Source organism: Marmota flaviventris, chromosome 12, assembly GCF_047511675.1.
Source record: "Marmota flaviventris isolate mMarFla1 chromosome 12, mMarFla1.hap1, whole genome shotgun sequence".
NCBI lineage: Eukaryota > Metazoa > Chordata > Mammalia > Rodentia > Sciuridae > Marmota > Marmota flaviventris.
The window spans coordinates 13,724,466-13,751,861 of record NC_092509.1 but is presented as its reverse complement, the minus strand read 5'-3'; the positions used below and the strand labels follow the sequence as shown (position 1 = coordinate 13,751,861).

The window sequence follows — 27,396 nt, the reverse complement described above, 5'->3', positions numbered from 1 at the left end:
CTCCTCGCATCCTAGGCAGCCTCTTGTGGGGAAGACCTGGGCCTTGGTTGGAAGATGCTTTTAATAGGGTTAGATATGAGCCCTTTGCCCAAGGCCTACACTGTAAAGAGCCACAAAGCCAGAGGGCTTCTCTAAAATCACTGCACAGCTCATGAGCCCAGGCTGGGTCGGGCTGAGGGACTGGCTAGGAGCAAATGTGCTGAGATAGTACACCAGATGTACCAGATGTGAGTTCTTCCTCAAAATCCACAGCCTTCTAAGCTGCAAATACAGGAGTCCTGATGTGACCCTGGGATTACATGGAAATCTGTGACTCAAGCCCCACCTTAGAAAGCTATCAATTTCTAAAGTCAGTTAAAGAGCCTTAGCGAGAAATGGATAACTAACATTACCAAAAAACACTAAAGTTGATTTTTGAGTTTTGCATTTGGAAGTCATTACCTAAATCCAAAACATTATTTTGCCAGTAGTTCTGTTAGCTTGTGTGTCATATGGGTGAGCTAAATGGCATTTTGACAATCTATGACTTAACTCCAACTGTTAAAAATTAGTTTTATTTTTTTTTAAATCCTTGAAATAGCCCCTAAATGGGAGATGAAACAGTAAAGGTAAAATCAAGTCTGAAATTCATCACAATTTATAAATCCAAGAACTACTTCGTCACACTAACTTGCAAGATTTGCAAGAGGTCAGCTAAATGAGCATCCTGATGAGGGCTTCATATATTTGAAGTTAGATGCACAGATTTTTAATCTGATCCCTTCTGAAGACATAGTGGGAGACAAACTGCCCCTTCATATCGGACATTCTGGCAAATGGGCCCCAAGAAAGATGGACACAAGTATGCCATGGGACTCCCAGGCCCTGCGCCTCAGCAGCACAGGAGCTACAGTTGTCACTCAACCATTTGGTGAGTGGAAAGGCGAGGGGCTGGGGCCCAGCAGTACTCCCGGCCCCCATGCTCACCAAGCTTCTGGGCTGAGGTTCAGAGTCTGTTTATGAAGGAAATCTGGGGAACCTAGCTGACCACAAGCACTTTAGTACCAGAGCATATTTGCCCTTCATTCTAGTTGGGGACTAGGCTATGAGGCACACCAATGGGAGAAAAGAATAGTCCAGGAGCATCCCTCCTGCTCATGTCTAGTTGTTTCTGAATATTCATCAGGAGAGGAATGTTCTTAATTCCAGGAGGCATCCCTACTGCTAAGGACAGGCTGCTTGAGGGCTGCCTAGAATCCGAATGGATCTGAGGGTCCCTGGCAGTGCAACAGCAGCACGACACCACAGTGTGGATCTCAGCTATGCACCTGATAGCCATGTGGCCAACAGCCAGCTATTTGAGTTCTCCATGCCTCAGTTTTCTGACCCATAAAGTGGGGATGAGATCTTGTCTCCTCCCACAGAGCTGTGAGGGTTACATCCGCTCGTGCACATGACTGTTTGCTATTAGTGCTGTTGGTACAGCCCATCCTACCCGCCTTTAAAGTGTTGGGTTAAACTCTGTATCTACAAATCAGACTGTGCACACCAACACACCGAGCCATCTGGCATGGAGCATTTCCTGCCTACAAGGTTCAGTGAACTCCCACTCCCCTGTCTGGCGACCACTGTGTGGTTAATCATTTGCAAGAGGACAGGCGTGATAAAGGATTTGTGTTGTGTCCTGTTTGCAAACCAGGAAACTACTTTTAGAACAGATTTTATGAGAGGAAATTCTTGACCACATTCCCACCCTACCTTCGACTCCAGGTAAATGTTGGCTAAGGACATCTTAGAGATTTTGTAGAGACAGATGGAGAGAGACACGGCACACAGCACGAAGAGCGTGTCATTGATGGCCACTCGCACAGAGACGATGACCTTCCTCTCCCAGTTGCCTGTTTTCACCAGCACAGCGCAGGTTAAATTCACCAACAGGAAAATGAGACTAATGAAAAGCGAGGCCAGGTAGAGGGGCAACCTGGAAAGAACAAGAGGGAAACTGAAGGCATCGGTTCCTGCATGCTGGGTACATGTCAGAGGGAAGTCATCATGTGTTTTAGTTAATGCACCAAAGATAACATCAAAGAGCTTGGACCCTTGGCCACAGACATTTCCAGATACAAATGACAGACTAACCACAAATTCTGCCCCTAAGGGTCCTTCATGATATTCCCCATCTCCAGGAGGTCACAAGGAGAGCTCTCTCTAGGAGAGCGCTCTCAGGTATGGACTGGCTCATGTGAATGGCCCCAGAACACTCCCATATACAAGGATGGAGACATGTTAAGAGTCAAAAGCTCGGGCACAGAGGCAGGGATCCAATGTGAGCACTGGCCATTCTGCATGGTTAGACCAAATTGTAGGCAAATTAGGCAAACTGTAACTTCTTTGAGCTTTAGTTTCCTCACCTGAAAATAAGACCATATGATCCCTACTTCACAGGTTGGTGGTAAGGATGAAGGGAAGCCAGCCCTCCTTAGCCACGGGGTGCACATCTCAGACTCAACCAAAGACCCAGGTAATTTTTGTCTCTACTGAACACGTACAGAATCCTTCTCTTGTGATCACACAGTGTGACATCTACACAAAGCATTTACATAGTCTAGGTACCTTAAGTAATCCAGAGATGACTTAAACTGCATGGAAGGACGTGTGTAGGTCATAAGAGACAAGTGTCCATGCACTTGGCTTCAGGTCCCAGAAGCAGTCCCCACAGACACTCACGTACAGCTGTTTGTGTGATACAGTTATTTGTACAATGCAGTTTGTCCCCCCAAAAGTCATTAATGGAGTCCAAAAGCCATCAAGGGAGTCCATTCATGTGACTGAAAATGTGCCATAGCTAGACAGATACAACTCAGTTTTTCAAACTCAGTTTAGAACACGCCTTGCCTAAGACCTGTGTGCAGTCAGGCTTATCCACACCCCACCCAGGAGGTGTGCAGATGAGGACTGGCCTCTCGAACTCAGAAATGGAATGGTTTGAGGATGTCCATGAGTCAAGTCAGAGGACACAGAGCTCTTGATCAAAAGATTTTTGAAGCTACACAGGGATTGATGGCATCTTCAAAAGCTATCACAGATCAGGACGAGGGAAACCTGGTTTCTAGGCCCAGCTCCAGATATTACTGATGACAGGGCAGGGTGGGGGACAGAGACGGGGAGAGGGAGAAGATAGATGGAGACTGGTACAGAGAGAGGAGAGAGAGGCTGAGGCCAGTGCCTAGCCACAGGCTTGCATCTTGCGTGCAGCTAAAGTGTGAAATAAGACACTTGGACCAAGGTGAAAGGGACTTTATGTCTTGGAATACTTACTCCCTACCAGTAAAGTCTCTCACGAAACTCAGACCCTGGGCTCTACCAAAGTGCTGAGCCTGCCTGGCTCCCGCAGGCCACAGCCCTCAGCCTGGCAGAGGTCACCCAGAGCTGTGCCAACTCCCCCACACACTTGCACACACCCATGATTTCAGACATCTGCTTCCCTGTGCTGGAGCCTCACAGACTCGCAAAGCTCCTAACAAAAGGGGAGATGATGACCCCCGTGCCTGCCCCTACCTAGGCAGCAAGTTCAGTGACACCCAGCCTCAGGCTGTTCTCCACCCCGGTGTGCACACAATAGGGACAGGGACTCCCTGCATGCATTTCCAGAGGGAAAGAGAAGGACTCATACAAAACGCCTTATGCTGGGCATCTGAACATGGTCTGCCCTCCTGTCTCCTGGAAACGCCACAGCTGCTGTAGGGTCTCTTGCTGAGGGAGGACCTGATGGGAGGAATGACATCTGCCCAGGAGGGGAGAAAGGACTGTAAGCACCTCTTCAGGCCTGCGCTCAGGTGCTGGGGAAGGTGCCACGGCACAGACCAAGTGCCCCACAGGCAGGGACAAGGTGTGCAGACCCGTGGGCTGAGAGGCACAGGCAGGCCATTGGGGATGGCAGAGCAAAGCAGTGTGGACAGCAGCACAGGGGACATGCAAGGATGAGCAGCAGAGGAGCAATTGAGGTGACTGCTGGAGTCTTGAGGAAGCCATGTGTGGCATGGCGCAGAGCCCGAGTGAGACCCAGAGAAGCAGTTCCACTCCGGGGAGCTCTGATGGAAGTGCTGGCCCCTGGCCAAGGAAAGCAGCACAGTCGGCACTCAGGGACCTGGACTCAGGCATGGCGAGAGCTGCCAGCCCCAGCAGGGCTCCCCTGTGAACAGAGCCCCCTGGTGCTGTGCCTGGGGTCTTGTGAAGTCTCAGTGACTCCACTGTGGGCCACCATGCACTGGAGGCTTTTCAAGCAGGAACAAATGTCTTTGGAAAAGGAAACATTAGCGATGTGCCAAGGACAGGTACCTTTCCAGATCATGGTCTCTGATCAGGTCCTTCAAATCCACTTACTCTTTCCTCTGCCACAGCCTGCAGTTCCCTCAGCACGCAGCACCTCCCCAACGAGACTGTGGCACCCGAAGGACCAGGACCCTCTGAAGTGCCCAGCCCCAACTGGCTGGGCCACTGCATGTGAGTGCTCCTGGCTCCTGCCCACCCCGGCCCACAAGGCTCTGCTTCCCATTCTTAGGTCTCCACCAGGATCCTCTCACCACAGGGACACTGTCCCCTTCCTGAAATCTGTGGTGTGTCCTGGGTCAGAGTCAGGAAATGAGGCAACACACGTGCAACCTCAGGCCAGGCCCCTCCCTCCTCTCTGGAGCAAGACAGGTGCCCAAGACCATCTCTAAAAGGATGCCAATGGGGTGCTGGACAGTGCCAGGCTCAGGGGAACTTGTTACAGATTTTTGTCTGTTCTCTATTATGTATTCTAGGGATAGAGACCTCAGGGCCACTTGGAGTCACCAATCTGCATTCTGGTTCCTGGAAGCCATTTTCCATGCTTCACAGAGCTCTGCTGTGCTTTTGTGAAGAACACACACTGCAGATGTTGAGAACCCTCGTCACAGCAAGGGGGGTCCCAAACACAGGGCATCCAGTGGCAGCCATAGCCCAGGAGACAGCACAGACTGACCGTGGACCTTTCCACGTGACTCCTCAGAGTTGTGGTTTCATATGATTAAATTACAGATGTAAATTCTTATCTCCCTTTTATTGAAAAAGCAATGTGCCCTGGGAACACACCTCCAGGGTAGAGGGCAAGGAGAACAGGCATGGTGCGCCACCCGGCATTGCTGGGTACCACTGCGTGAGGCACCCACTACTGGCACGGCTACTCCCAGTGTTCCCTTTCCCATCTGTGTTTCCACACCAAGCCACCAAGCCTTCACTCCACTCCTTCCTCCCCTGCCTGTCCCTCTGCCTGTGCACAAGGAGAGAAAGTGATGTGGTAGGCAGATGGAGTAGGACATCACCTGAGCTGAAGCTGTGACATGACACGAGTCTCTGGGCCACTCTGGGCTACAGTCTCCTCTTCTCTGCAGAGATGATTTGCTTCTTGGAGGACTTAACGGGACCAGAGCCTCCTTTCTCTGCTTTCTCTCCTTGTTCAAAACTCAGGGCCTCCACAACCAACCCCAGTCTGCCTTGTTAGATTGACAGCCTCTAGTCTTTGCCTCCTCCTGCTATCACCAGCACTCCCCGGCACTCGCATGTAAATATGACACAAGCATGTAAATAGCTCCGCCATCTGGTCACTGGATTCAGAGGACTGCTCAGCCTTCCTGGGTTCCCCTCCATCTCCTGCAGCCCTGCACCCCACCCATTCCTTGTCTTAAGGATGGCGTCCTGGGTGCGCTCTCCAACTTCCACCACAACTTTTCTATGACCAAGTTCAAAAATCTCATCTCAGGCTCTGCCTCTGCCCCAAGCAGACTCAGGCCCCAATGGCCTGCCATTAGGAGGCCCTGTCCCTCATGCCAGCGTGTCCTAGACTCAGCTTCTGATTTCCCAACCACGCTCTGAGTTTTCTCCTTTGTAAGAAGCAACATGATTTTTCACAGAGCTGTGAACTGTGAAAGTCATCTCCAATTCCCACTCCTCTGTACAAGCCACGGTCAAGGTCCACAGATTCTTCACCCACTTCTCCAATCTGTGCCTCCTTTGCCAGCCTCGCAGCTGCCACGCTGCCTCCTAGCTCTGGCCAGAACTCACCTCGGTCCTCAACAACCCTAACCCAGTCACCAAGGCAGGTCGTCTATGGATGCCAAACAAGCTCCCAACCTGGCTGGGTGTCCCCACCCGCCATCCTCAAGCCAGCTGACCATTCTGCTTGCAGCCTTCCTCCTCGTGATTTCTATCAAATCCTAGCCCTGAGCCTCTGGAGGCTTTGCAGCCTGCTACACAGAAGTCTGCTATCAACTTAAAGAAAGAGGCTGTGTTGGGAGATTAGAAAGAATTTGGGAAAAAAAATATGTATGATCTTATGTAAGTTAAAAAGTTAGAACGCAGAACTGAAGTATGAGAACAGTTCTGTCCTGGGAACTGCATGTGAAGACCAGGACCTGCGACAGGCTACCCAGGGCATCGCTGTAGAGTGGGGAGGCTTACGTTGAGGGGAGGGGCTTGGTAGGTGTGTTTTCTTTCTTTTCACATGACTATACTATTTGAGCATTTCTAACCCAAAAATCTGAAACCCCAAAGGCTCTGAAATCAGAAACTTTTTTTTTCTCTGCAGTGCTGGGGATTCAACCCAGGGCCCCGCAAATGCTAGGCAAACACTCTGCCACCGAGTCACACCCCCAACTCTGAAATCGGAAACTTTGTGAGCACTGAACAATACCTCAAAATGTTTTCAGATTTTAGAGCATTTCGGAATTCTGACTTTGGGATTAGGGATGCTCAGCCAGTGAAGTCTATGCAAACAGTCTGAAATCCAAAAACAGCCCACCCTAGCAAAATGAGAGAAAATATGAAAGGAAAAGAGAATCATATGAGCCAACATCTGGGAGGATCATTCTGAGACCAGGAGGGTCAGCGTGGCTGGTGAGCCGCGAGAGGTGTGTGTGGCCACTGCTCAGGACACTCCACCCATGGCCCCGGAGAGGCAGACATGCGCACTGCCAACTCAGACATTGCCTCTACCAGGGCGGGGGGGGGGGGGGGGGGACCAAAAAAAAAAAAAATCAATGGGTTGCAGATGTTTGAATTCCTCTCCTAATATCATAGACTTCTTAAGGGAAATGCAAAGCTGGGCTCCTTACATTTTGTACTTATTCAAAATCAGAAGAGGAAAGAAAACACTTGAAAATCCTTAAAAATCAAAGTACTCTTGAACGCTCCCATGCCCTGCACTGCATTTTCTGAGCCAAAGAGATTAAGAGAGAGACTGGGAAAGAGGAGAACTGAATCAAATTGGCATCAACCCCAGCAAAACTCTGAGCCATCTCATGTGTTAGGAGAAGGGGGCTTTTGGCTAGGAAGTAAAGTGGTTCTTGGCTGGGTTGATATAAATTATCTTCAAAAACAGAACTGCTGCCGGAGCAGCTTGGGATGGGAAGCCTGAACTAGTTCTAGACTAATGGCTCGTGTTTCATCTCAGATGAGTCATGACTGAATTAGGGAAGCCAGCCTGTTGAGAAGCCACAGACCAAAGCATCTCAGGGACAAATAGTGGCTTAAAACGTCTGTAGTGGCATCTAGTTTAAGAGAAATGGGAAGTTAAACAGATGATACAAAGACTGCGCCCCAATGTGAATAACTCCTAGGACCGTATTATACTTGGCAACTCAATTATTAGGTCTGAGTTAACAGGCTTCGCCCATTGAACCTCTCCCTGCTGCTTCAAGAAAACCTCCACCTTCTCTGGCCCAAACATTCACTGTTAACATCTGGGTCCCACCACAGTCCCCCACCTCCCATCTTTCCCTCCATCTCTGCGAGTCCCCCTCCCAGTAAGAACAGCTGCAGATACTCCACCCCAGGACCCCAGCCCTAGTGCTCCAGGCCAAAAGCTTTTCTAGCCATTTCCTCTCTAACCAGTTTTTTCCTATTCCGCTTCTGAGAGATGCCTAATTACCCAGCCTCAACCAGTCATTTCCAGGATGGATCAGCTCCCTGATCCAGGCAGAATATATTCTTCTCCACCCGATTTCACTCATTCCTTGTTCTAGGCCTCCCAGATGATCTGTATTTGTCACCAGAAGCGGGAGAACCATCTCCTTGGACTCGCTACAGGTTGAATATTCCTTGTCCGAAATGCAAGAGACAGATGTTCTCAGGTTTTACACACATCTAGATTTTCAAATATTTGCATATGTATAATGAGATATCTTGGGGTCGGAGCCTAAGTCTACACAAACAAAAATCCATATATGCTATATACAGAGCTTGAAGTTAATGTCACATAGCATTTTTAGCGTGCCAACATTTTCACTGTGACCCCTCTCTTGAGATCAAGTGTGGATTTTTCCACTTGTGGCATCATGATGCTCAAAATTCATTTTGAGGGCATTTTGTGGGGCTTGGGGTTTTCAGATTAGGGATGCTCAGCCTCTTCTGGAGCAACGGTCATTTCCCAGTGAGCTCTAAAGTTCCGGTTGAACAGTCTGGTGGAAATGAAAACTAAACTATCTAAAAAGCAGTGCAGAGAGCTCAGGAGAGCAGGAGAGAAACAAGACAAGGCAGCTCCCACAGCCCCAGGACCCGCCCGGCTGGCCCCAGCCACTTGCTGAACTTCAGAGGATCGTTCTCAAGTCACTTCCTTGCACGTAAACTGAGAGACACTACATTAAACTCTCAACATAATTCAGATTACATACATATCCACAGGAACTGGTCTCAGGACCTCAAGATTACCAAAGTCCATAGCTGCTCAAGTCCTTCTATAGCAGTGGCATGGTATCTGCACAGAACCTGCACTTCTGCCACACAGTTTAAGTCATCTCTGGAGGACTTTTAACACCTAATGCACTATAAACACTATATAGACAACCATTAGATTGTTGATAAGGGGGAAAGTCTGTATGTGTTCAGATGAAATACAATTTTTTTTCTGAATATTTTTGATCCACTGTTGATTGAATCCATGGAGCCAAGGATAGGGAGGACCAATTGCATTTAAATAAACAACTTTAACTTATTTTTAAAGTAACAAAATAATTATTCATCTTGACCCAGGACGGTGACTCGCCTTTCCAGAACATGCTCCTTGGCCCTGCCCTCCCACTGCCCCTCCAGCCAACTCTGACCATTCTTTAAGCTACTGGCTCTTGGCTTTAGGGAGTCGCAGATCTTTGAAAATCCGTGGAAAGCTACCGATCCTGCCCACAGGAAATGCATGTGGTGCCACCTCTTCCCATGCAGCCCAGGATGGAGATGCACCACACTACAGGCATGGGGCATATGCTGCCTTTTCTGATTCTGCAAAGTTTTATGTCACTTAGGACATCTTTATAAGCAGAACAAACACTTCTCACCCACTCTCCCTCCTCTGTGTACTGAAGGGTCAAACCCGGATCTCTCTGCTGGATGTGGATGAACCCCAGCAGGAGGCTGGCAGCAAGTTACAATGACAGGGCAACGGAAGGAGGGGTTCTGGAAAACATGGAGCCTGCCCACCATCAGCAGCTAGCAACGGGACTGCAGGGAAGAGGCACTGCCACAGGGGCACCTGACCAGGGGTGCATGGGGTGGGAAGGGAACCTGGCCCTGCACTGGCGCCCACAGGAAACCCATTTCCTTCTGCAGAGGCCCTGTGCCTCTCCAGTGGCCCTCGGGCCTACCTCCTGTCTAGGAGGTAGATGGGTTCCTGTCTACCACCTCCCTGCTCGGCCAAGGCACCAGGCTCTTGCTGAACAAGGAGCACCCACTGTGAGACCCGGAAAGTCCTAACTCAGAGGCTGACTCTCACAAGGAAGAGAGACAATCTCCCAGGCAAACGTCACCACACAGGATCACTCCAGGGGCTCACGGAGGGCCGCCAAGTGCTTTACATACCAGCGCTTTCACCTTCTGCCATGGAGGTAAACGTCCCGGACACTTACCGGTATTTGAGTAATTCTGGAGAGTACTTAGACTTGGCTTTGAAGATCACCTGCAATGACAGGAAACAATGAGGGTAGTGTACCCACGCTGACACAATGCCGCCACCACCTGGAACCTGCCTGCACACCCAGGCCTGCACACCTTGCCTGAAACAGACGGCCACCTTCTGTGAGAATTTCTTTTATATACACCGATTTTTCAAGTCATGCATGTCATTTTAAATGTTTGAAGTAAAGGTATTTAAAAATGGTTAGAATGATTTAAAAAGGATAACCAAAGTGAAGGTGGCACTGATCTACTGCCAAGTGCTTCTCTTACTCTGACATTCTTGGTTGAGACCAACAGTTCACCCTTTTCACTGGCACCAAATTAGCATTGCTCAAATGTGCCCACCTACCCAGACCTCACGTTTGCAGTGTCAGATAACAAAACATCTTGGGAGTACAGAGTATTCAACTGGAGTGTTTTTCTCTAAGAGGAATACTGCAGATTACACTCTCTCCGGTGCTTCAGAAGCCTTCTCAATGGCTGGCATGCAGGCACAGTGGCTGATGTGCGGGCACGGTGGGTGCGGCATTCCGCCTGGAAGAGCCATGGAGCAGGTGAAGGGGAGGCAGAAGCAGGAACCTACTGGCTTCCACTCCAGGCAGGCATGGCTGCCACTGCATTCATGGATGAACCTCACTGGGCTTCTGGGGGGGCCAGGCAGAGTGACAGCATGTGAGCTCCTGGTCCAGCTCTCCCTCGACCCCTGGTGCTTAAATGGTGGTGAGTACACTGAGAGAAGGAAAGGCGGAAATCTAGAGTGGAGAGGTGAGGATTTCCCTCCAGAGATGTGCACGGCAGCTCAGAGGACCCATCTTCCAGCGGGTCTGGACCCTCCAACCAACATCTCCCTACCCTCTCCCAGCCACCCTCCTGCTCAGTTTCTACGAGTTCATCTTTTAGAGTCTACACTGCAGTGATACGGGCAGTGCTTGTCTGTGCCTGGCTAGTTTCACTTAGCGTGATGTCCTCCAGCTCCATGTCAGCAAGTCCTAGAGACCTAACCCAGCCTGGTGGCAACAGTTAACTGCACCATGTCACATACTTGAAATCTGCTAGGAGGGTAAAGCTCAAGTGTTCTCCCCGCAGAAAATGGGAGTAACCATGTACAACGACGGAGTCTCCATCAGAGTGATTGTGGGCATCATTCACTATAAACATATATGTCAACACGTCACATTGCACACCCTGAATTTCAAGATTTTTGTCAATTATAGCTCAATAAAGCTGGGGGAAAAAAAGGACTCATTCCCTACTTCTAAGCAAACTGTTCTGTATGGACTTTCTAAACCTGCCCTTGACCTCTGGGCCTTTTCTCTTGCAGCCCTAGGCCACAATGTTCCCGGGAGCCCCACTACCCCTTAATCTGAATCACCCTCCTGGGAATCCCCTGGTGACATGCGCCTACCCTCTGCACATGGCACTCCTCTCAGGATCTGCTCAGTTCCTGCAGTATTTGTCTAAGGGACAGATGCATATCACCTGAGGCCAAAAAAAAAAAGTGTCCGGCAGAAGCTTGGGCCCTGGTGTGTGGGAGGCACAGGCAACCCTGAAACCACAGTAGGCACAGTTGAGTACAGTTGTCCCTTGTCTGAGGAGGAAGTGGGAGCTGGTTTGCTGGACGGGTAATCTGAGGGGAACCCCAGGAAACCCTTAGTGGACCTCAGGTGCCTGAGGATTCAGAGAGACTGTGGGCTGATATGTGAGGCACCCTTAGGAACCTTCTAGAAAACATTCTTCTGATGACCTTCTCAGCATATCTCAGAATTTCATATACAGAGGAATCCCCTGGGGAACTTTTAAAAAAACCAAGCCCCAGGCCCCCTTTTGGAGATCCCAGTCCAGAGGGCCAGGGGCAGGTTCTGAGGGCCAGGCAGAGGCCCAGGATCTCAAGTTCACTAAGTTCTCCACGTGGTTCTGACATCGCCAGCCCAGGACTACTGGGAAAATGCTGACCTAGAGAGAATGAGCTTCCTGACGTAATACACCATGGAGCTGTGGATCATTAGAACATTCTGACCAGTGGTAGTTCAAATGTAAAACCTTCTAAAATGGCGGGGCAGCCAACCCACTCTAAGTCAGAGCAGTAGTGTCAACATGTGGGGTAAGAAGCGGGGCACGGAGAATACACTGCTGCAGCCAGCCCCCATCCACACTACATGTCACCCTGAACTGCCAGGAATGTGCCACCAGGGAGGACTACAGGGCAAACAGTCACGGAGGGGGTGGATACAGGTGTTCCCACAGGTTTCAGTCAGGTGGCTCCCTGTCTCCATCTCCCCAGCAGGTGAGCCTGCCAGCTACCTGGAGGGATGCTGTGGTTTCTGACAGAAGCTTTGTCACTATCCTAAACTCCTTTTGGAAGTAGGTAAGAAGTAGGGGTTCACCCATGAATACACTGAGACCCTAGGGGCTCTGGTCATGACACCACAGATCAGTGTCCCTGCCTGAGTCCTGACCACCTGTCATGGGATGGGGACCAGGCACATCACCTTTGGTACGTCCCTGCCGCCCACAGTAAGTTACAGCCTCACTTAGGAGCAAGGAACTGATTAATACCTGACTCCGAAGTTCTGTTACAAAATTGAACAATAACCCTACAATTCAACAAGCCTTCCTGTTAGTACTTAGGATCTTGTTTTTAATGACAGAGGCTTCTTCAAAATATCAAAGCCAGGAGAAGCAGCTACACTATCTTTTTTTAAAATTCGGCCTTGTCATAGAAATACACAACTTTCTTTTCAGATTGTGTGCCACAGTGGTGAGGCTCACTGGAGTGAGGGGACTCAACTCTGTCTACTCTACCCAACACCAGACACAGCTGCACTGCAACTGTGTCACCCATGGGGTCTCCAAGGGAGTGTCAGCCTCAGCCAGGGCACAGCCTGGGAGCACTGTCCTGGGGACTCAGCTCTGTGCCAAGTGCCACTGGGAACAAGGGAGGAGGATGTGATGAGCCCTGCCTTCGGTGGGCTTGAGGCGCTCCTGGAGAGGCAGGACCCAGACACACAGACCACAGCAACAGAGGACCCCAGAGGCTCCAGCCTCAGCTGGTCAGAGCAGAGACCCGGCTTGCAGGTCATGGGCTCAATCCTGGGATGCCATGTCGGCCCTTCTCTGCTCCTTGGCACCTGCTACAGATGTAGCTCTTGGTCACAGGAGGACAGAGGAGGGGTCTGGGTGGATTAGGGTTCATCCATGGCTACTCTGGGGTCTCTACTCATTCCCACTCCTTGGGCAATGCTGTGTCTCTTGCCTGGGACCTACGGAATGGCTTCCCCAGCTGCAAACAGGCAGTGAGGCCCACCTGTCCCCAGCCTGCCCCCACTGCCCCTCCCCCACTCCTTTACAGAGAAAGCATTTCCTCACTTCCCTCAGTCCTGGCCCCTGCAGCCCCATCCCTTTCTAGACCTCAGTGAAAGACAGAGTTTCCTATGATGGTCACCAAGGATTCCGTCCAGTCTGAGTCTTACAAACATTTATATGCTTTGCCCTAATAATTCCACTTGTAAGAATTTACCCTCAATTTCTCAAACTATTCCGGCAGAATTGGAAATTAACAACAAATATTATTAAACACAATGTCACGTGACCAATTTTAGAAACCAGTAGGAAAACACTCGTTTCCCTCCGGGAATTCTCAGAACCTTTAAAAAGCTAGTATGTTGTCAGTCTCCAAGGGAAATGCACAGGATGAGCAGGTAGGTGGCACCAGGAGGCAGCAGCCTGAAGCCAGGCCAGGAGTGTGCAGATCCCTAGATAAGAGATGCTGAGGACTCAGCAGAAAACTAACATCACTACAGAAGGAGAGGGGTCAGGGTTGGGGAACAGAGCAAATGGCCAGCAATATGACTAACAGAGAAGGTGAACACAGGTGTGTGTTTAAAAGCAAACCAGAGACACGGAAGATCAGAGGCTGCCTAGGCCCAGGGGCGGAGAGGTGGGGAGTGACCACTATTGGGTGCAAGATTCTTTTGGGGATGATGAAAAAATTTCTAAAGTTGATTGTGGTGATGGCAGCCATCTCCATGAATACAGTACAGTTCTCAGTAGGACTTCTATCTCAATGAAGCTGCTAAAAATAAAAGGCCTAGAGAGGAAGTCCAGCAGGCCCCCCTCAGTCACAGTGGCCTCTCTGCTGGGTGGGGACGATCTGCAGGAGGTGAGGCAGGATAATATTCCATCCATTCTGGGGAGCGAAGGAGGGCCCTGGGGAAGTTCATGGCCACTGACGCAGGGGAGGAAGTGGGAGGGGTGAGTCAACTCCAGACACAGCTACTCCTCAAACATGTGTGCTGTGACAGGCAAGAGGTCACTCAGGGGTACAGGGCCCTCATTCCTAAGCCTGGGTGACCTGAGAGGGACCCAAGGAGGGCGATGCAGGCAGAGGCAGGGCCCACCGAGGGCCCCCTGGGGAGGGTGGAGGGTCCTGGGGGGTGAGGTCACACTGCAGGTTCCCAGTGGCTTAATGGAGACTTGATAGGAATGGCCAGTGAGTGCGGAGGGTCCTGCCTTCCCCTCCCGTCCCAGGAAATCTGCAAAGTCCTGAACACACCAGGCTTCTCAGGGGTTGCCTATGGCAGCGATAGGGACAAAGGACGGGCGGGAGCAGAGCTGGAGGTCACGGTGAGCAGCAGCTCTCATGGGGGCCCTGCAGACGCAGCACTGCCTGCCCTCAGCAAGCTCCCTGTGCTTTTAGCATCACGATCTCTGCTTTTTAAAGTCCCACCTAGAACCCCGACAGGACTCAGCAGGCCTGTGACGGCAGCCTGACCTGGCTTCTCTGGTGACTGCTGGAAGAGGGAGCATGGGGACCCCGTGAGGTTACACGCTGGCCTCCTCACCCCCACTGTGGTGGCCCTGGGCCCCAGCAGTAGCCCTATGCCCTTTACCCGGCCCTTGCAGAGGACAAGGGCACCCAGGGGACCGCTGCTGACGTGTCTGTTCCTGCGGAAGCAGAAAGGCCTGCAGCCGCTGAGCCCTCCTCCTGACCTCCATCACAGCCTGCTCCACGCCGACCCGCACCCACTCCGCACTCCTGCCACCATGTTTCCCATGACTACATTCTCACTACCATCACATTAGCTGCTGCTGGCAGATCTGTCCCACCCTATTCTTTGTAGGTATGACAGTGTCCCTTGTGCATCCAGTGAAACCCAACCCAAGAGCCCTCTGCTGTCCCCAGAGGCGGTGCGACTAAACGAAGCACTGTGTTGCCAGGCTAGCCAGTGGCCCTCAATGTGGCCACTCTGCTTTGTAAACCCCAATGCGACCTCCTTGGAGGCCCCTCTTCTGCCACCCACCTCCTGAAATGCTTACCGCAGAAAAGGACAGACATAGGGCGCTGTGAATCCCCCACCCTCCTCAAGCCTCACACCCTGAACCAGGGGCTCCTGGTCCTGCCTGCAGGCCGAGGCCCCGGGGAGGCCCTCCAGTAATGAGGGGGGTCTGAACCTGCATGCGCCAAGTAAGCTCAAGGCCAAAGAAACAGTTTCTCTTGCACAGTTTTTAAACTCCTTTGAAAATGTCACACATCGATGACTTGTTTTTCTTGGTACTAGAATGGAACCCAGGACCTGGCACATCCTACACAAGTGCTCTACCCCTGAGATGCGCCTCAGCCCCGTAAGCATTTTATTATAATATTTCATATATACAAAAAAATATATCATTGCTGACCCTGGTGTGTCCACCACTCAGCTTCACCAACCATGATGCTCTGCACACTTGTACCGGCTGCTTTGTTGTTAAAACAGAAATGGCACAAGCACCCTGGCTCTGTGCTCTCCCAGGTCATCACAGTAGTCACCTAGCTTTTGTGGCTTTATACCCAGCAGCCTTGTCTTTTACTAGGTGTGTCACTAAACGACCTGCAGGACATCCTGCATGGCTCTACCCTGCTCACAGAGGAACCAGGAGACCCACAGCCCTCGGCAGCTGGCCGGTCCACCCTGGACTGTGACTGGAAGGTGTCTCTGTTGAAATACAGGACTCGGGCTCACGCATCTTCACCAGGCCACAGTGTTTGCCACGGTCTCAACTGGCCACTGCTGTATATCCACCTCCAGCAGAGCTGCCTTGCATCCGCTCAAATCCTGGCTCAACCAGCTGTGTGGGCGTGGGATAATCACCACACCTTTCTGTGCCTCAAGTACCTACCTCATCTGTACAGGAGACGAATAACAGCACCCACTTCATGGGCTTTTGAGACACTGAGGAGAATTAACCACGTACAGCACTTAGACAAACACCGGCCCCTGACAAGTCCTCTGTTTGCTGTCCCTATGCTGTGGCTGCTAGGACTGTCTGTCCTCACACGTTCCCAAACCATGTTCTCAATGCGCAACTATAGGTCTGAGATCGCTGGAGCTTTCTTGACCATGAAAGGAACCCTAATGCTCCGAAAGGTGAGGAACAGACACACTCAACACCTCTCTTGGTGACTCTGTGCTGCCCACTTCCTAATACACTGGGGAAATTGGGCAAGCCCTGAGGCCACGGTCTCCCTGGCGCCAGTCAGAGTCAGCTGCCCCAGGCTGTTCCCACACCCAGGCGCCTGGTTCACCAGAGCAGGGGGCAGGACAGCCAGGGTCCCCCAGATCCAGATGGAGGACTCTCTCCCTCTGCAGGATTCCCTGAAGATCAGGAGGCGGCTCTGGGGGGGGTCCGCCTCAAGGTGGCCTCTCCAAGAAGCTAGGGCAAGGCTGCTGTCAGTTGTTTTTCTTTCCTTCCAAAGGTCAGATGTAGGCTGTGGGTCTGGGGACTGAGGATGGGGCAAGCATGCCACCCACACACACTCCTGTGTCCGCAGCACCAGTGTGACCGGCCCCCGAGGCCTCGCTGGGCACACAGCCCTGCAGGGGAAGCTGGCCGGGGTTTACAGAGCAGCTGGGGCTGGGAGGTAAGGACACCCATGTTCCCTCTCCTGCACCCACCCTGGGTACACCTGGAGGATTCTTAAGGGAGACTCTGGGGCACACTAATCTTTCTGCTCACATTAAAGCAACTGAACAAGAAGAAAGGATTAGTTAATGAAATCCTCTGGTGACCAGTAACAGCAGAGCATGATGGGGAGGAACCAACCAAGAGAGATTCACAAGCTACTCAACTTAGACCACCTGGGGCATGGCGACCAACTTAAACCAGCCCCCAGCGAAGTCAACAGCCATCGGCCACCAGCCGGCTGCGAGAGTTCCAGGAAGCTATTGCAAAGGAAGAAAAAAATTAAGGGACTGTGTGGTATATCCCCTTTGTTTTCTTCTCTGAATGCAGCTAGTGATGGGAAATGCTGGTCACCAGCAAACTTGCAGCTGCCCCGTGCAGGTCCTTTTCATGCCGGTGGGGTCTTGCTCTGGGCATGCTGTAACTAGTGGCTGTGTGGCAGGCACCATGGCTTGACCTCCCGATGCCCCTTCTCTCCTTCCTACCATTCCAGCAGAGCCCCCCCGCACCCCGGCACACATTCAGGGCCACAGGTCACGTGGCTGAGTGCATCCTTCCCGGGATGCCCCTTTCTGCACAGTGAGACTCAAGAGAAGTCTGCAAGGGATTTCTGGGGACACTCACCTTCCAGAAAATATGGCTTCTGCCCTTTCCCTTCCCTGGCTCCCCGTCTGGAATGTGAGGTGACCCTGGGGATGGGGCAACCACCTATGCAGTGAGCTGAGAAACAAAGAGGACCCCACTGTTGAGGGAAGGGGCGCTGCCCAGCCTGGACCCTGGTTCTCACTCGGTGAAGAAATAATGCCTTTTGGTCCACTGAGTCTGGGTGGGCCCAGGTACACATGGCCAAATACAAACCCACTGGCCCCAGCCTCTCCCACAGGCTGGCCCTCGCACAGCCTCCCCCTGTGCACAGACACAAGGAGGGGGCTTCGATCCCACCAGCATGGCTTCAACTGGAATCAGTGTTGGTGTGTACAAAGGGCATTTGTGTCAAATCATTTTCCTCCTCCTAACTTCCTCAAAGAGAGTTCTGAAGATCAACCAACCCAGAGACACTCTTGGTTCTTGAAGCCACAGAACCCCATTAAAAGACAAGGAGCATGCTGGGACAGCCCTGGTATGCCCCATCTGTGTAGGGCCAGCCAGGCCCAGGCCCTGGTCATCATGGGTCAGTTCCCCACTCTAAGCCCAAGGGGCGGTCTGCTCATTGCCAGCCCTGTGCTGACTCAGAACCCAGAACTCTGCATTGGGCAAGCTTCCTCCATCTGCACTCTGTAAACCCTAGAGTGCCCCGGGGTCGTCTCAGCCTTCTCTGGTCCCCTGAGAGCTCCAGGGTGCTGTTCCACCGACCTGTCACCTACCACTCTTATGCATCTGTGCGTGTGTGCAACTATGTGTGTGCACGTGTGCCCCAGGAGGCAGGAGGTCAGCCTCACACCTGGACACTCCACTCTTGGTACTCAGAAAACATTCCAATAAATGCTTAGGGACAGCCAAGGGCCTTCACCTTCACAGACAGGGGCCAGCTATCTCCACTTGCAGCCTCCCTTCCTAAAGGGCTCTCCTCTCTCTCCAATTCCCCAGCCCAGCTCCCCACCTCACAGAGCCGTGAGCCCATCCAACAGCGCCAGCACAATCTGGCTGCCCCACAGGGCTGGCAGGGCACTGGGTCCCCATGCTGGTAAGTCACTCACAGGCAGGCAGCCCACAGAGGACAGGGGGCTCAGGTTCTTGGGAAGTGGGACTCTCCACGTCAACCTAAACACACCAAACACTGTCCCTCAGTGTCCCTGCTTTTCTGGGTCATCTTGTCCACTGAGATCCAGGCCCCAGGGACAAGCCTGGTCAAGTCCACAAACATGCTTTGATGCCCCTAGTGAACTGCTGACCTCTCTGGGCCTGTGTCTGGGTGTCTCCCTGTGAGACAGGGTGAGTACAAATATTCCTTGCGGTGCCTTGCAGAGGGCACCTGTGTCTGCTGCCTGGGGACCCCACAGGTTTCCCTGCAGCCTGGCCGACACGACACCCAGGGGCAGCGATGGAACAACCCGCTGTCCAGCCGCCACAGAACAAAAGGCCTTAAAAGGGAAGGATCTGCCACGTGCTACCACGGGACAAACCTCAAAACCACGTGCTAAGTGAGAGAAGTCAGGCACAAAAGGACCTGTATGATCCTTTGGTGTGAACTCTCCAGAACAGGTCAAACCAGGGCAGAGAGCAGACTAGTGACTGCCAGAGGTGGCGGGGAGGAGGGGGGAGAGAGTGACGGCTTCATGGGTGCCAGAGGCTGGATGTCATGGGTCCCCCAAATTCATATGTCAGAAGCTTGGGTCCCTGGTGGGGTAGTAATGAGAGGTGGTGAATGACACTTCCTCAACCCAGGGAGGAGCCAGAGCCTGCTTCTGACTTGTCTGAATGACTTGCCCAGAAAAATTACAGAGTAAGGCGGGAGGGATCTTGGAAAAACACACAGGTTTGTGGTAACCCGGGGCCAGGAAACTAGAGCCCCAGGCTAATTCCAGCTTCAAAGTGTGAGCTAAGAATAGCCTTTAAAGGTTATTTTAAAAAAAGAGAAAAAACACATGCAACAGACCACATGTGGCCCACAGGCCTAGGGCTGGTGGAGCTCAGGGAACCAACTCCCTGGCTGAGGGAAACCTCTCCGGCTCCATCTGTCCTCGCAGGTTACGACGCTAAACTCCAACAGCAGGACAAATAAAAAGGGACACTGAGGAGCCTTTGCAGGCCTCTGTTAAGGCCTGTGTCCAGGTACTGCTCGAATTGTTTGCCATGGCTATTCCTGTCCTGAAAGAATCGGCCACTTGCAGGTCAGGACCAATGGGCATTCAGCCAGAGAAAGGCTTCCTTCTCCCACGGAAACACAAGGTCACCGGGGCCAGATGGTGAAAGCAGCTCTTGGGACGCCATGGTTAGGCTGTTCCCAAACCCCAAGACCCTCGCAGTGATGGTCTTCTCTGGTCAGTCCTCCCTTGCTGCCCCGCCCCTGCCCTCAATTCCCTATCACGCAGAGCTGAGCAGCTGCTGGAAGGGACGTCTACTGTCAGACATGACAGGAGCCAGACTCCTAAACTCACCTGGACAATGGTGCTGACCTTAGGACAGGGGTCTGTCCCTGCCGCTGCTTGTCTGACCGTGGAAAGCCAGGGGAGAGAAAAACACAGCAGACTCTGCAAGACCTAAGGTGAGGGGAACCACTGCAGGGAGCTCCAGGTGACAGCGGCCCAGCCTCCGATGGAGCTCCAGGTGACAGCGGCCCAGCCTCTGATGGAGCGGAGGCCAAGAGGGCCGGACTGCTGATGTGCTGCAAACATTCCCAGGATGCAAGGGTACGAAAGAAACCAGTCCCCTTCAGCTGTCAGGGGATTGCCCTGAGGCACCCAAGCAGAGCAACCACCAGAGAATAAGGACCTGGTGAAGAAGAAAGGCCTGGGACCTGGGCTGTAGTCACAAAGCTCCTTACAGAGGAGGAGTGCAGGGGCGAGGAGACAACACAGCCTGCGCGCGCGTGCGCGTGCGCACACACACACACACACACACGCGAAGTATGCACAGGTACACAGATACACATAGGTATTCATACAGACTTGCAGAGTTGGCAGAACCCGTCCTACCACTAACCACACACTCAGACACACAGGTACACACCCAGGAGCACACAGTGACCACAGGCAGCCAGCGCTGGGCCAGGGCCTGGGTATGGTGCTAGAGGCCAGGTGGAGCATAGTCCCTGCCCTGTGGCAATATGTGATCCCAGCTCTGCAATGAGACCCCGGGAGCCAGTGAGTCCTGTTGCTTCCTGAGCATCATACTTGTTCACAATCACCCAGAGGCCACGAGGCCTTCCTCTTCCCTGGGCCCAGCACAGGGCCTGGCACATGACAGGTACTTGACCAGACTGACTCAGGGGCCACAGCAAAAGCTTCTTATTCCTAAAGTCACTGCCTCCCTTTCTGGGGTGGGGGTAGTCCACCGAGGAAGGGACCGAGGAAGTCCCTGGTTAAGTGCAAGTTGCCTCCTCGTTCCCGTCAACAGGGTGAGCGGCGTGCTGTGTGAAGGCACAGGGGCTGCAGGAGAGGCAGCCGGGATTGCCAGCTCACCATACCCTCCCCAAGGGTGTGCCAAGAGCTACAGCCACTCAGCAAACAGGACAGCAGCAACTTGGAGGTGAAAGTCATTCTGCCAGTGTGGTGGGCTGGTGCAGACCAGGGCGTCCAAGCGAGAGCCTGGCTCAGGAGTGTTGGGACATGGTCAGCTGAGTTCTGTACTGCAGGAGAAGGAAGCAAAGAGCTCCAGTCCACACAGTGTCTCCTTGAGCCTCTCCAACTCGCGGGACAAACACTGTGGTTCCCGCTGCCCTGTTACAGCAGTAGCCATGGAAGTCCGTACAGATCTAACCCAGCACAGGGTCCCTGCCTCTCCAGTTACAGAGCGACCTCTTGATTCACAAGCCCTTGCTGGCCCCATGCCCATGCTGAGCTCCCAGCAGCCCCCACAAACCTCAGAATCCCACCATGAGCCTCCAGTTCCCTATGAGCTTGGTGCTCCAGGGGTCCCCAGTACCAGCCTAAAGGAGCACCCGATTAACAAAGCGTCCCTGCTCCAGCCAAGTGGAATCCTGTGAAAGTCCCAGCAGAGACCAGGACACCCAGACCCCAACAGATTAGCCCTGAGGCACGAGGAGCATGTCCCTTATCACAGCACCTCTCTGCCACTGAGAAGGTCACCTCTCCATTTCCTGCCTCCAACCACTGCACAACAAATGGCAGAAATTTGTCCTAGGGCAGGACTGAGGGAGGCTGGGCCGGTTCCTCTGACCAAACGCAGGGCAGCAGAGGTGTTGCAAAGCTTGCTGCCGCTCCGCCACCCTCCACACCCACTCCGCAGGCAGACCTGCCCTGCCCAGCAGCTGCCGCCTTTGCTTCCAAGCATCTCCCTAAGATCTGGTGGGAGAGGCCATGAAGCCTCATGAGCAGAGACCCCACACACCTTAGTTTTGAGAGTCCTGTCCCACTCTGATGCCCCTGTGGAAAAGGGGATCCGAGTCCTGGCACAGCACAGGGCAGCACAGCAAGAGGCCTCAGGCACACCTGGTCCTGCAACCTCCCCAGGGGGGGCTGTGTCAGGCTCAGCTGAGCCCAGAGTTGGCACCAGGGCCTGAGGCTGGATACAATAGGTCCTTAATGCTCCATGTCCGAAAAGAGCTCAGAATCTTTGAGCCCTGCTGCACACTGAGGGCCTGCAGAGAGTCCACAGACCAGTCCTGCCCCTAGCTGTCTCCACACCGCCCAGGCTTATTAGGAGGTGGAGCAGAGACAGGAAGGGGTGCTCAGCAGCCTGTTGGCAGAGAGCACCTCATCCCAGGTCACCGAGGAAGCCTGGACAAGCACCTGCCAAGCTGGAACCTGCAGGCCTAGCAGGGTAGGCATCAGAGCAAAGGGGTGGGAGAGGGAGGCCTGGCAGAGCCTGGGCCCCACAGGTCTGTGGGCACCAGGATCTGGTGGTGCCTGCTTCCACCTGGGATTTCAGCAGGTAGGAGGGTTCCTAGGAGGCAGGGAGAGGAGGCAAGAGTGGTGGGCCCAGGAGAAGACACTGGTGAATACCCGTCACCTGTGCAGCTGAGTGGTAGAGAGGCTGCAGTAGTGGTACAGAGGCTGCTTCACGAGAAAGGAAAGGTTGAAAAGGGGGCCCAAAGTCACATGGATGCCCTCCTGGAAAAGGGATTGGACAGAAGGGAGACAGCAGAGGGGTCAGGGTGAAGTTGAAGCCCACCATGGAGACACAGCAGGGCAAGCTGGGGCACAGTCTGTCCAGAGGTGGACAGGCTGAGCCGCAAGACAACTACCACAGAGATGCAGGGGCTGTCCCCTCCGGCTAACAGCACCAGATACTCCTTGCTCTCCATGCCCCGGAGCTTGAAGCCAGGCCTGCCCTGGACTGGGGTGGAGAGATTAAACTTGGACATGAAGATTTAATAATCTACAGGTATGCCTAGGAGGTCACGAGGGCTGGAGAAGAGGTTTAACCAGGGAGAGTTTAAAAACAGGAATTTTAGGGAAAAGTAAAATGGGCCTGCTCAGTGATCGGGCTGCTGTACCGAGTGGGCTACGGGCAGGTGGGGTGGGTGCTTTCAGCTGGGCAGTGCATGAATGAGGCACAGAGGCGTCCTGGGGGATGCAGGGTGTGGGAGAAGAGGACTCCACACCCATCCACCTCACAGCAGGCTGCAGGGCACTGGAGATAAATGGTCTCATCTCTAAGCCTCAGGGGAGGGGAACAGTGCCCTCAGAGAAGAGGTTAAGTAAGATGAGTAAGTGTCCTGGCCCCAAAGGAGGTGACAACAGGAAAACAAAAGGTTCCCCCACCCCTGGGGCCCTGCTTCCACTTCATTCCCAATTCCAAACCTCTGCCACACTGCTCCCTTCCCAGCCCATCTCCTGCCTCAGACCCCACCACTCTGAAGACTCAGGACCTGCTGGAGTCCCCCAGGGCTTCAAATTCTTGAATCATGACTTAACTGCCACATGTATACTTTGTATTACCCCAACTGCCTCCGAACCACCACTTAACTGTGCCAAATGTATAGTCTCTATCACCCCAAATGTGACTGAATCCCTACTTACTTGTGCTGGATATACTTTGTATCTCCCTAAATCTTAAGGTCCTGGAGAACAGGTGTTTGCGTTTAGCCTGGGTATGTTTTCCATCCTAAGAGATTTAAAATGCACCATAAAACCAAGCCTTACACATCAATTTCACAGATGTGGGTGTAAATCCTGGCTGAGTCATTTAACTTGTCTGTAAAAGGGACAATATGGGGCTTGTTCAGAGGGCTGTTGTGAAGCATGAAGACAATCTGCTTAGAACAGTGCCTAGTGCACCATGCACACCATCCCCCTCCCAAAGCAGATTTACTTGGTCTGAGATGGAGCTCCAGAGCAGTAATTCTTAAAAGCTCCCCATTTAGGTGCTGCCACTGGCTAAAAATGATATACAGGGGAGTAAGTGTGTGGGGACAGCAGGAAAGCACAGGCACTGCTGGGCTGGCGTCACAGGGCCAGTCTCTTAATGCCATCCTCCACCCCGGAAGTTCCAGTGTTCTTTTCTGGAAGCCAGGAATGGTTCTGCCTGCCAGGGTCTGAGATGCAGCCCTAAGTGCCAACTTCTCTTGCCAGCCTCCCAGGACCCTCAGGAAAATGCCCTTTGCTGTGACATCTGCCTGTCTGGGAGACATAAAGAAGACAAGGGCCATGCCTTTGGGCCTCCTGGCCAGAGTGGCTCTGTCTGCCTGGTCACTTTTTCCTTTGCTCAGCATTTACTCACCAACCAGCAGACAGTGCAGAAAATGTACCGCCCAGGCCCGGATCCTGCTCTAAGTTCAGGATTTGCATATGATTACCACAGACCCATAGCAGTTCCTCACATTTTTCTCCTTCCCAAAAGGGTCAGGAGCAGAGATCTCAATGTGTGATACTGTTATCCGTTCTTGAGGGAACACCAACTTACCTTTTGCATCTTCCTGGCACCACCCAATTTTGATCCAATTACAAAGGCCAGTGTCTGCAATGTAGCCAACTGCCTGAATCGATTTGCAAGTTTAAAAGCTGGGGGGTGGTTCAGTGGAGGATACCTGCCTAGCATGTGTGAGGCACTGGGTTCAATTCTCAGCACCACATATCATTGACAATCAAAGAATATTATTAAAAAAAAAAAGTAGTATTTGGACAGACAATACCACTACTACCTGGACTGGAAAATATGCTGATACACCAGACACATAAGAACACTCTCAGGGGCTGGGGCTGTAGCTCAGTGGCAGAGCACTTGCCTAGAATGTATGAGGCACTGGGTTCGATCCCTAGCACCACATAAAAATAAACAAATAAAATAAAGGCATTATGTCCATCTTCAACAACAAAAAAATAAAATAAAAAAAAAGAAGGCTCTCAGCTAGACCCACTGAATATAACATCTACTAAATGTCACATCTGCCATTTTAAGCCAAAAATATTTCCTCCAACATTTCAGCAGTGCCTCCCACTACACCAGAGCAATTATTTGTCTTTCTTTTTTAATTCAGTGACATTTTATTTTGAGAAAGAGATGCTGTTAAAAGGCATGGGATGCCTGCAAGCTATCCAGGAGACAGCTCTTAAATTATCCTAGCCAGGTGACACAGTTGGAGCCTCTCCCTTGGGCAGAGTCCTGGTGAGAATGGACATTTTCATACTTGGAGCAGCTAATGGGAATAGAGATAATGAGGATGATGGTAGCACTGTGCTGTTAAACCCTCATGCAAGGCTCGGCATTGTACTTGCAAAGTGCTTACATTAATTACCGTACTTTCATTAAGCCAACAGGTAAACCAGCAGCCAAATGAGTTCGAATGCAACCTATTAGCTTTTTAACAATATGCCTCATAAAATGAATCCTGCTCCTGTAACAGAGCTCCGGTTAACTTTTATGGCTTTTTTCTTGGGGCCTTTCAGATGAGCTCAGACAGCAAGCCTGACCTCCTGCGGCAGCTGGGGAGCTGGGTGTGACCCCAGACTGCTGTTAGGCAATCCCATGGAATGAGTTAGTAAGTCGCACTTCAGTAGGGCTCCTAATCCTGAGGTTCAAAACAAACACCTCATCAAAACCAAACCCGGTCCACCTAGCCATTACTTTAAAAAGGTAGTGTCCAGCCTCAAAGTGGGGCCAATATGCAGATAACCTTCTCAGGCCGGGCTTCAGTGTCTTAGGCTTAGACAGGCAGATGGCTGGAGGGGCTGTAGAGTTCGAGCCTCCTGGGGGTTAGGGTTAGCCTCCTGGGGGGCATCCTCCATCGGTACCGAATCTGATGCATGCAGAAGATGCAGCTTGGCACGGTGCGCAGAGGCGCCCAGGTGCCCACGAAGTGGTGCTGAGCTAAGGGGGCGGCCCCAACCCTGTCTTCCCTCTCCTCGAGGAATTACTCAGGAGAAGGAGGCAGAACAGGCTCAGGGGCCCCAGAACCGGAGACTTCCCCGGTCCAGGCGGCTCCGCCAGGTGAGAGCCGTGCGGCGCCGGGCCGCGGTCCCGCGACTCACCTGCGTGAAGTAGAGGTTCATCAGCGTGAGGGTGAAGAACTGCAGACACACGGGGAAGCAGTAGAGCAGCCAGAAGACGAAGGGGCTCAGCGAGTTGGCCGCCACGAAGTCTCTGAAGTAGAAGGAGAACAGGACCGTCCGCAGCGAGGCCCAGAAGAGGCAGAGGAAGAGGAAGACGCTCTGGTAGCTGAGCCGCTTGTGGCGGTAGCGCAGTACCAGCCAGAGCTGCGCGTAGATGAACACGAAGAGCAGCGCGTAGAACACGGTGTAGACCACCGTGAGACCGAGCTTCACGTACGGGGGCACGGCCGGGGTGAGCGTGGGCGGCAGCGAGCCGTTGCGCGCGGGGTCCCAGGGCGGCGCCTCCATCGGGCCGAGGGCGCTGCGGCGCAGCCGGGGGCGCTCGGGCCTCATCGGGGCTCGCCGCCGCCCCCGCGGGGGTCTCTGCGCATCGCGCTGCGCCGCAGCCCCGAGGCCGGAGGAAAGAAAACAAGCCGCACTTCCTCCCGCCGCACCACATGATTCCCTGGGCGGCCTTTGTCTGCGATTGGCAGCGCCGCGCCCCCAGGACCGCGCGCCCGCGCACGGCTCCGCGGCCCGGCCCGCCCTTCGCTCCGCACCGCGCGCCCGCGCCTCCCGGGCGCCGCTGGCCCAGCCCGCCGCCCACCTGCGCCCGGGCCGCCGCCCATCTGCGCTGCAGGTCCCCGGGCTGCCGCCCCGCCCCGCCGGGGGTGGGTCCGAACTCCAGCCCGCGTTCTCTGCGGATGACAACCTGTTTGCAGTTCTTTTTTCCTTTAAAAATAGACACAAAATTAGGGCTCTGCGGCCGCGCACCGACGGCGTCTGGATGATGTCCACTTCAAATCCAGGAACGCCAGAGTCAGGGCTGGTGTCTGAGGACCTTCACATCCTCCCAAGGAGGAAGCGGCCGGTGCCTGCGCAGGGCGGCTCTCGGCTCCCGGACGCGAGCTGGGCTCTTTACTCCAGAGACCCTCGGAGCGCTGGTGGCCGAGGCGCGCGGGCGGCGCGGGGGCGCAGCCTGCCAGGTCTGTCCAGCTGACCCGGTAGCGCGGCCTGTCCGCTCCTCCCAGGCAGAGAATTGACTCAGTTTACTCCCCCGGGCGCCACACTACTGCTATGCTGGGAGTCCTGGGAGTTGGAGAATGTTCTGGGCGGAGCAGAGAAGGCGGGCTGCCGGGTGGAAGCTTTGCTAGGCAAGCAGTTCGTGTAAACAGAAGAAAGGGACCCGATTTCCCAGGCTCCAGCGATTTCTTGTGATTCCCTTTTTCATCTTAAATTGAAACTCAATTTCCTGCCCAACAGTGTGTGCTTTTTCTTGAGGGACTGGTGGATCCTGGATTGAGCTTTTCCTCAGAATCGACTATTGTTTACCAGCTCCCTCCTCAGTGAACAAGGCCAAGTG

At 53.0% G+C, this 27,396-nt stretch overlaps 1 protein-coding gene across 1 annotated transcript in view; it reads right to left on the bottom strand.

Moving 5' to 3' along the window:
* Positions 1-26,495, bottom strand: part of Gpr137b (G protein-coupled receptor 137B) — a 33,067-nt gene extending 6,572 nt beyond the window's left edge. Inside the window, exons 1-3 of the mRNA XM_027947996.2 lie at positions 25,974-26,495; positions 9,894-9,943; positions 1,738-1,960 (exon numbers count right to left, since the gene is read on the bottom strand). Coding sequence (XP_027803797.2) covers positions 1,738-1,960; positions 9,894-9,943; positions 25,974-26,387 — 687 coding nt within the window. The 5' untranslated portion in view covers positions 26,388-26,495. The remainder of the gene's footprint in view (positions 1-1,737; positions 1,961-9,893; positions 9,944-25,973) is intronic.
* Between the last annotated feature and the right edge of the window lie 901 nt (positions 26,496-27,396).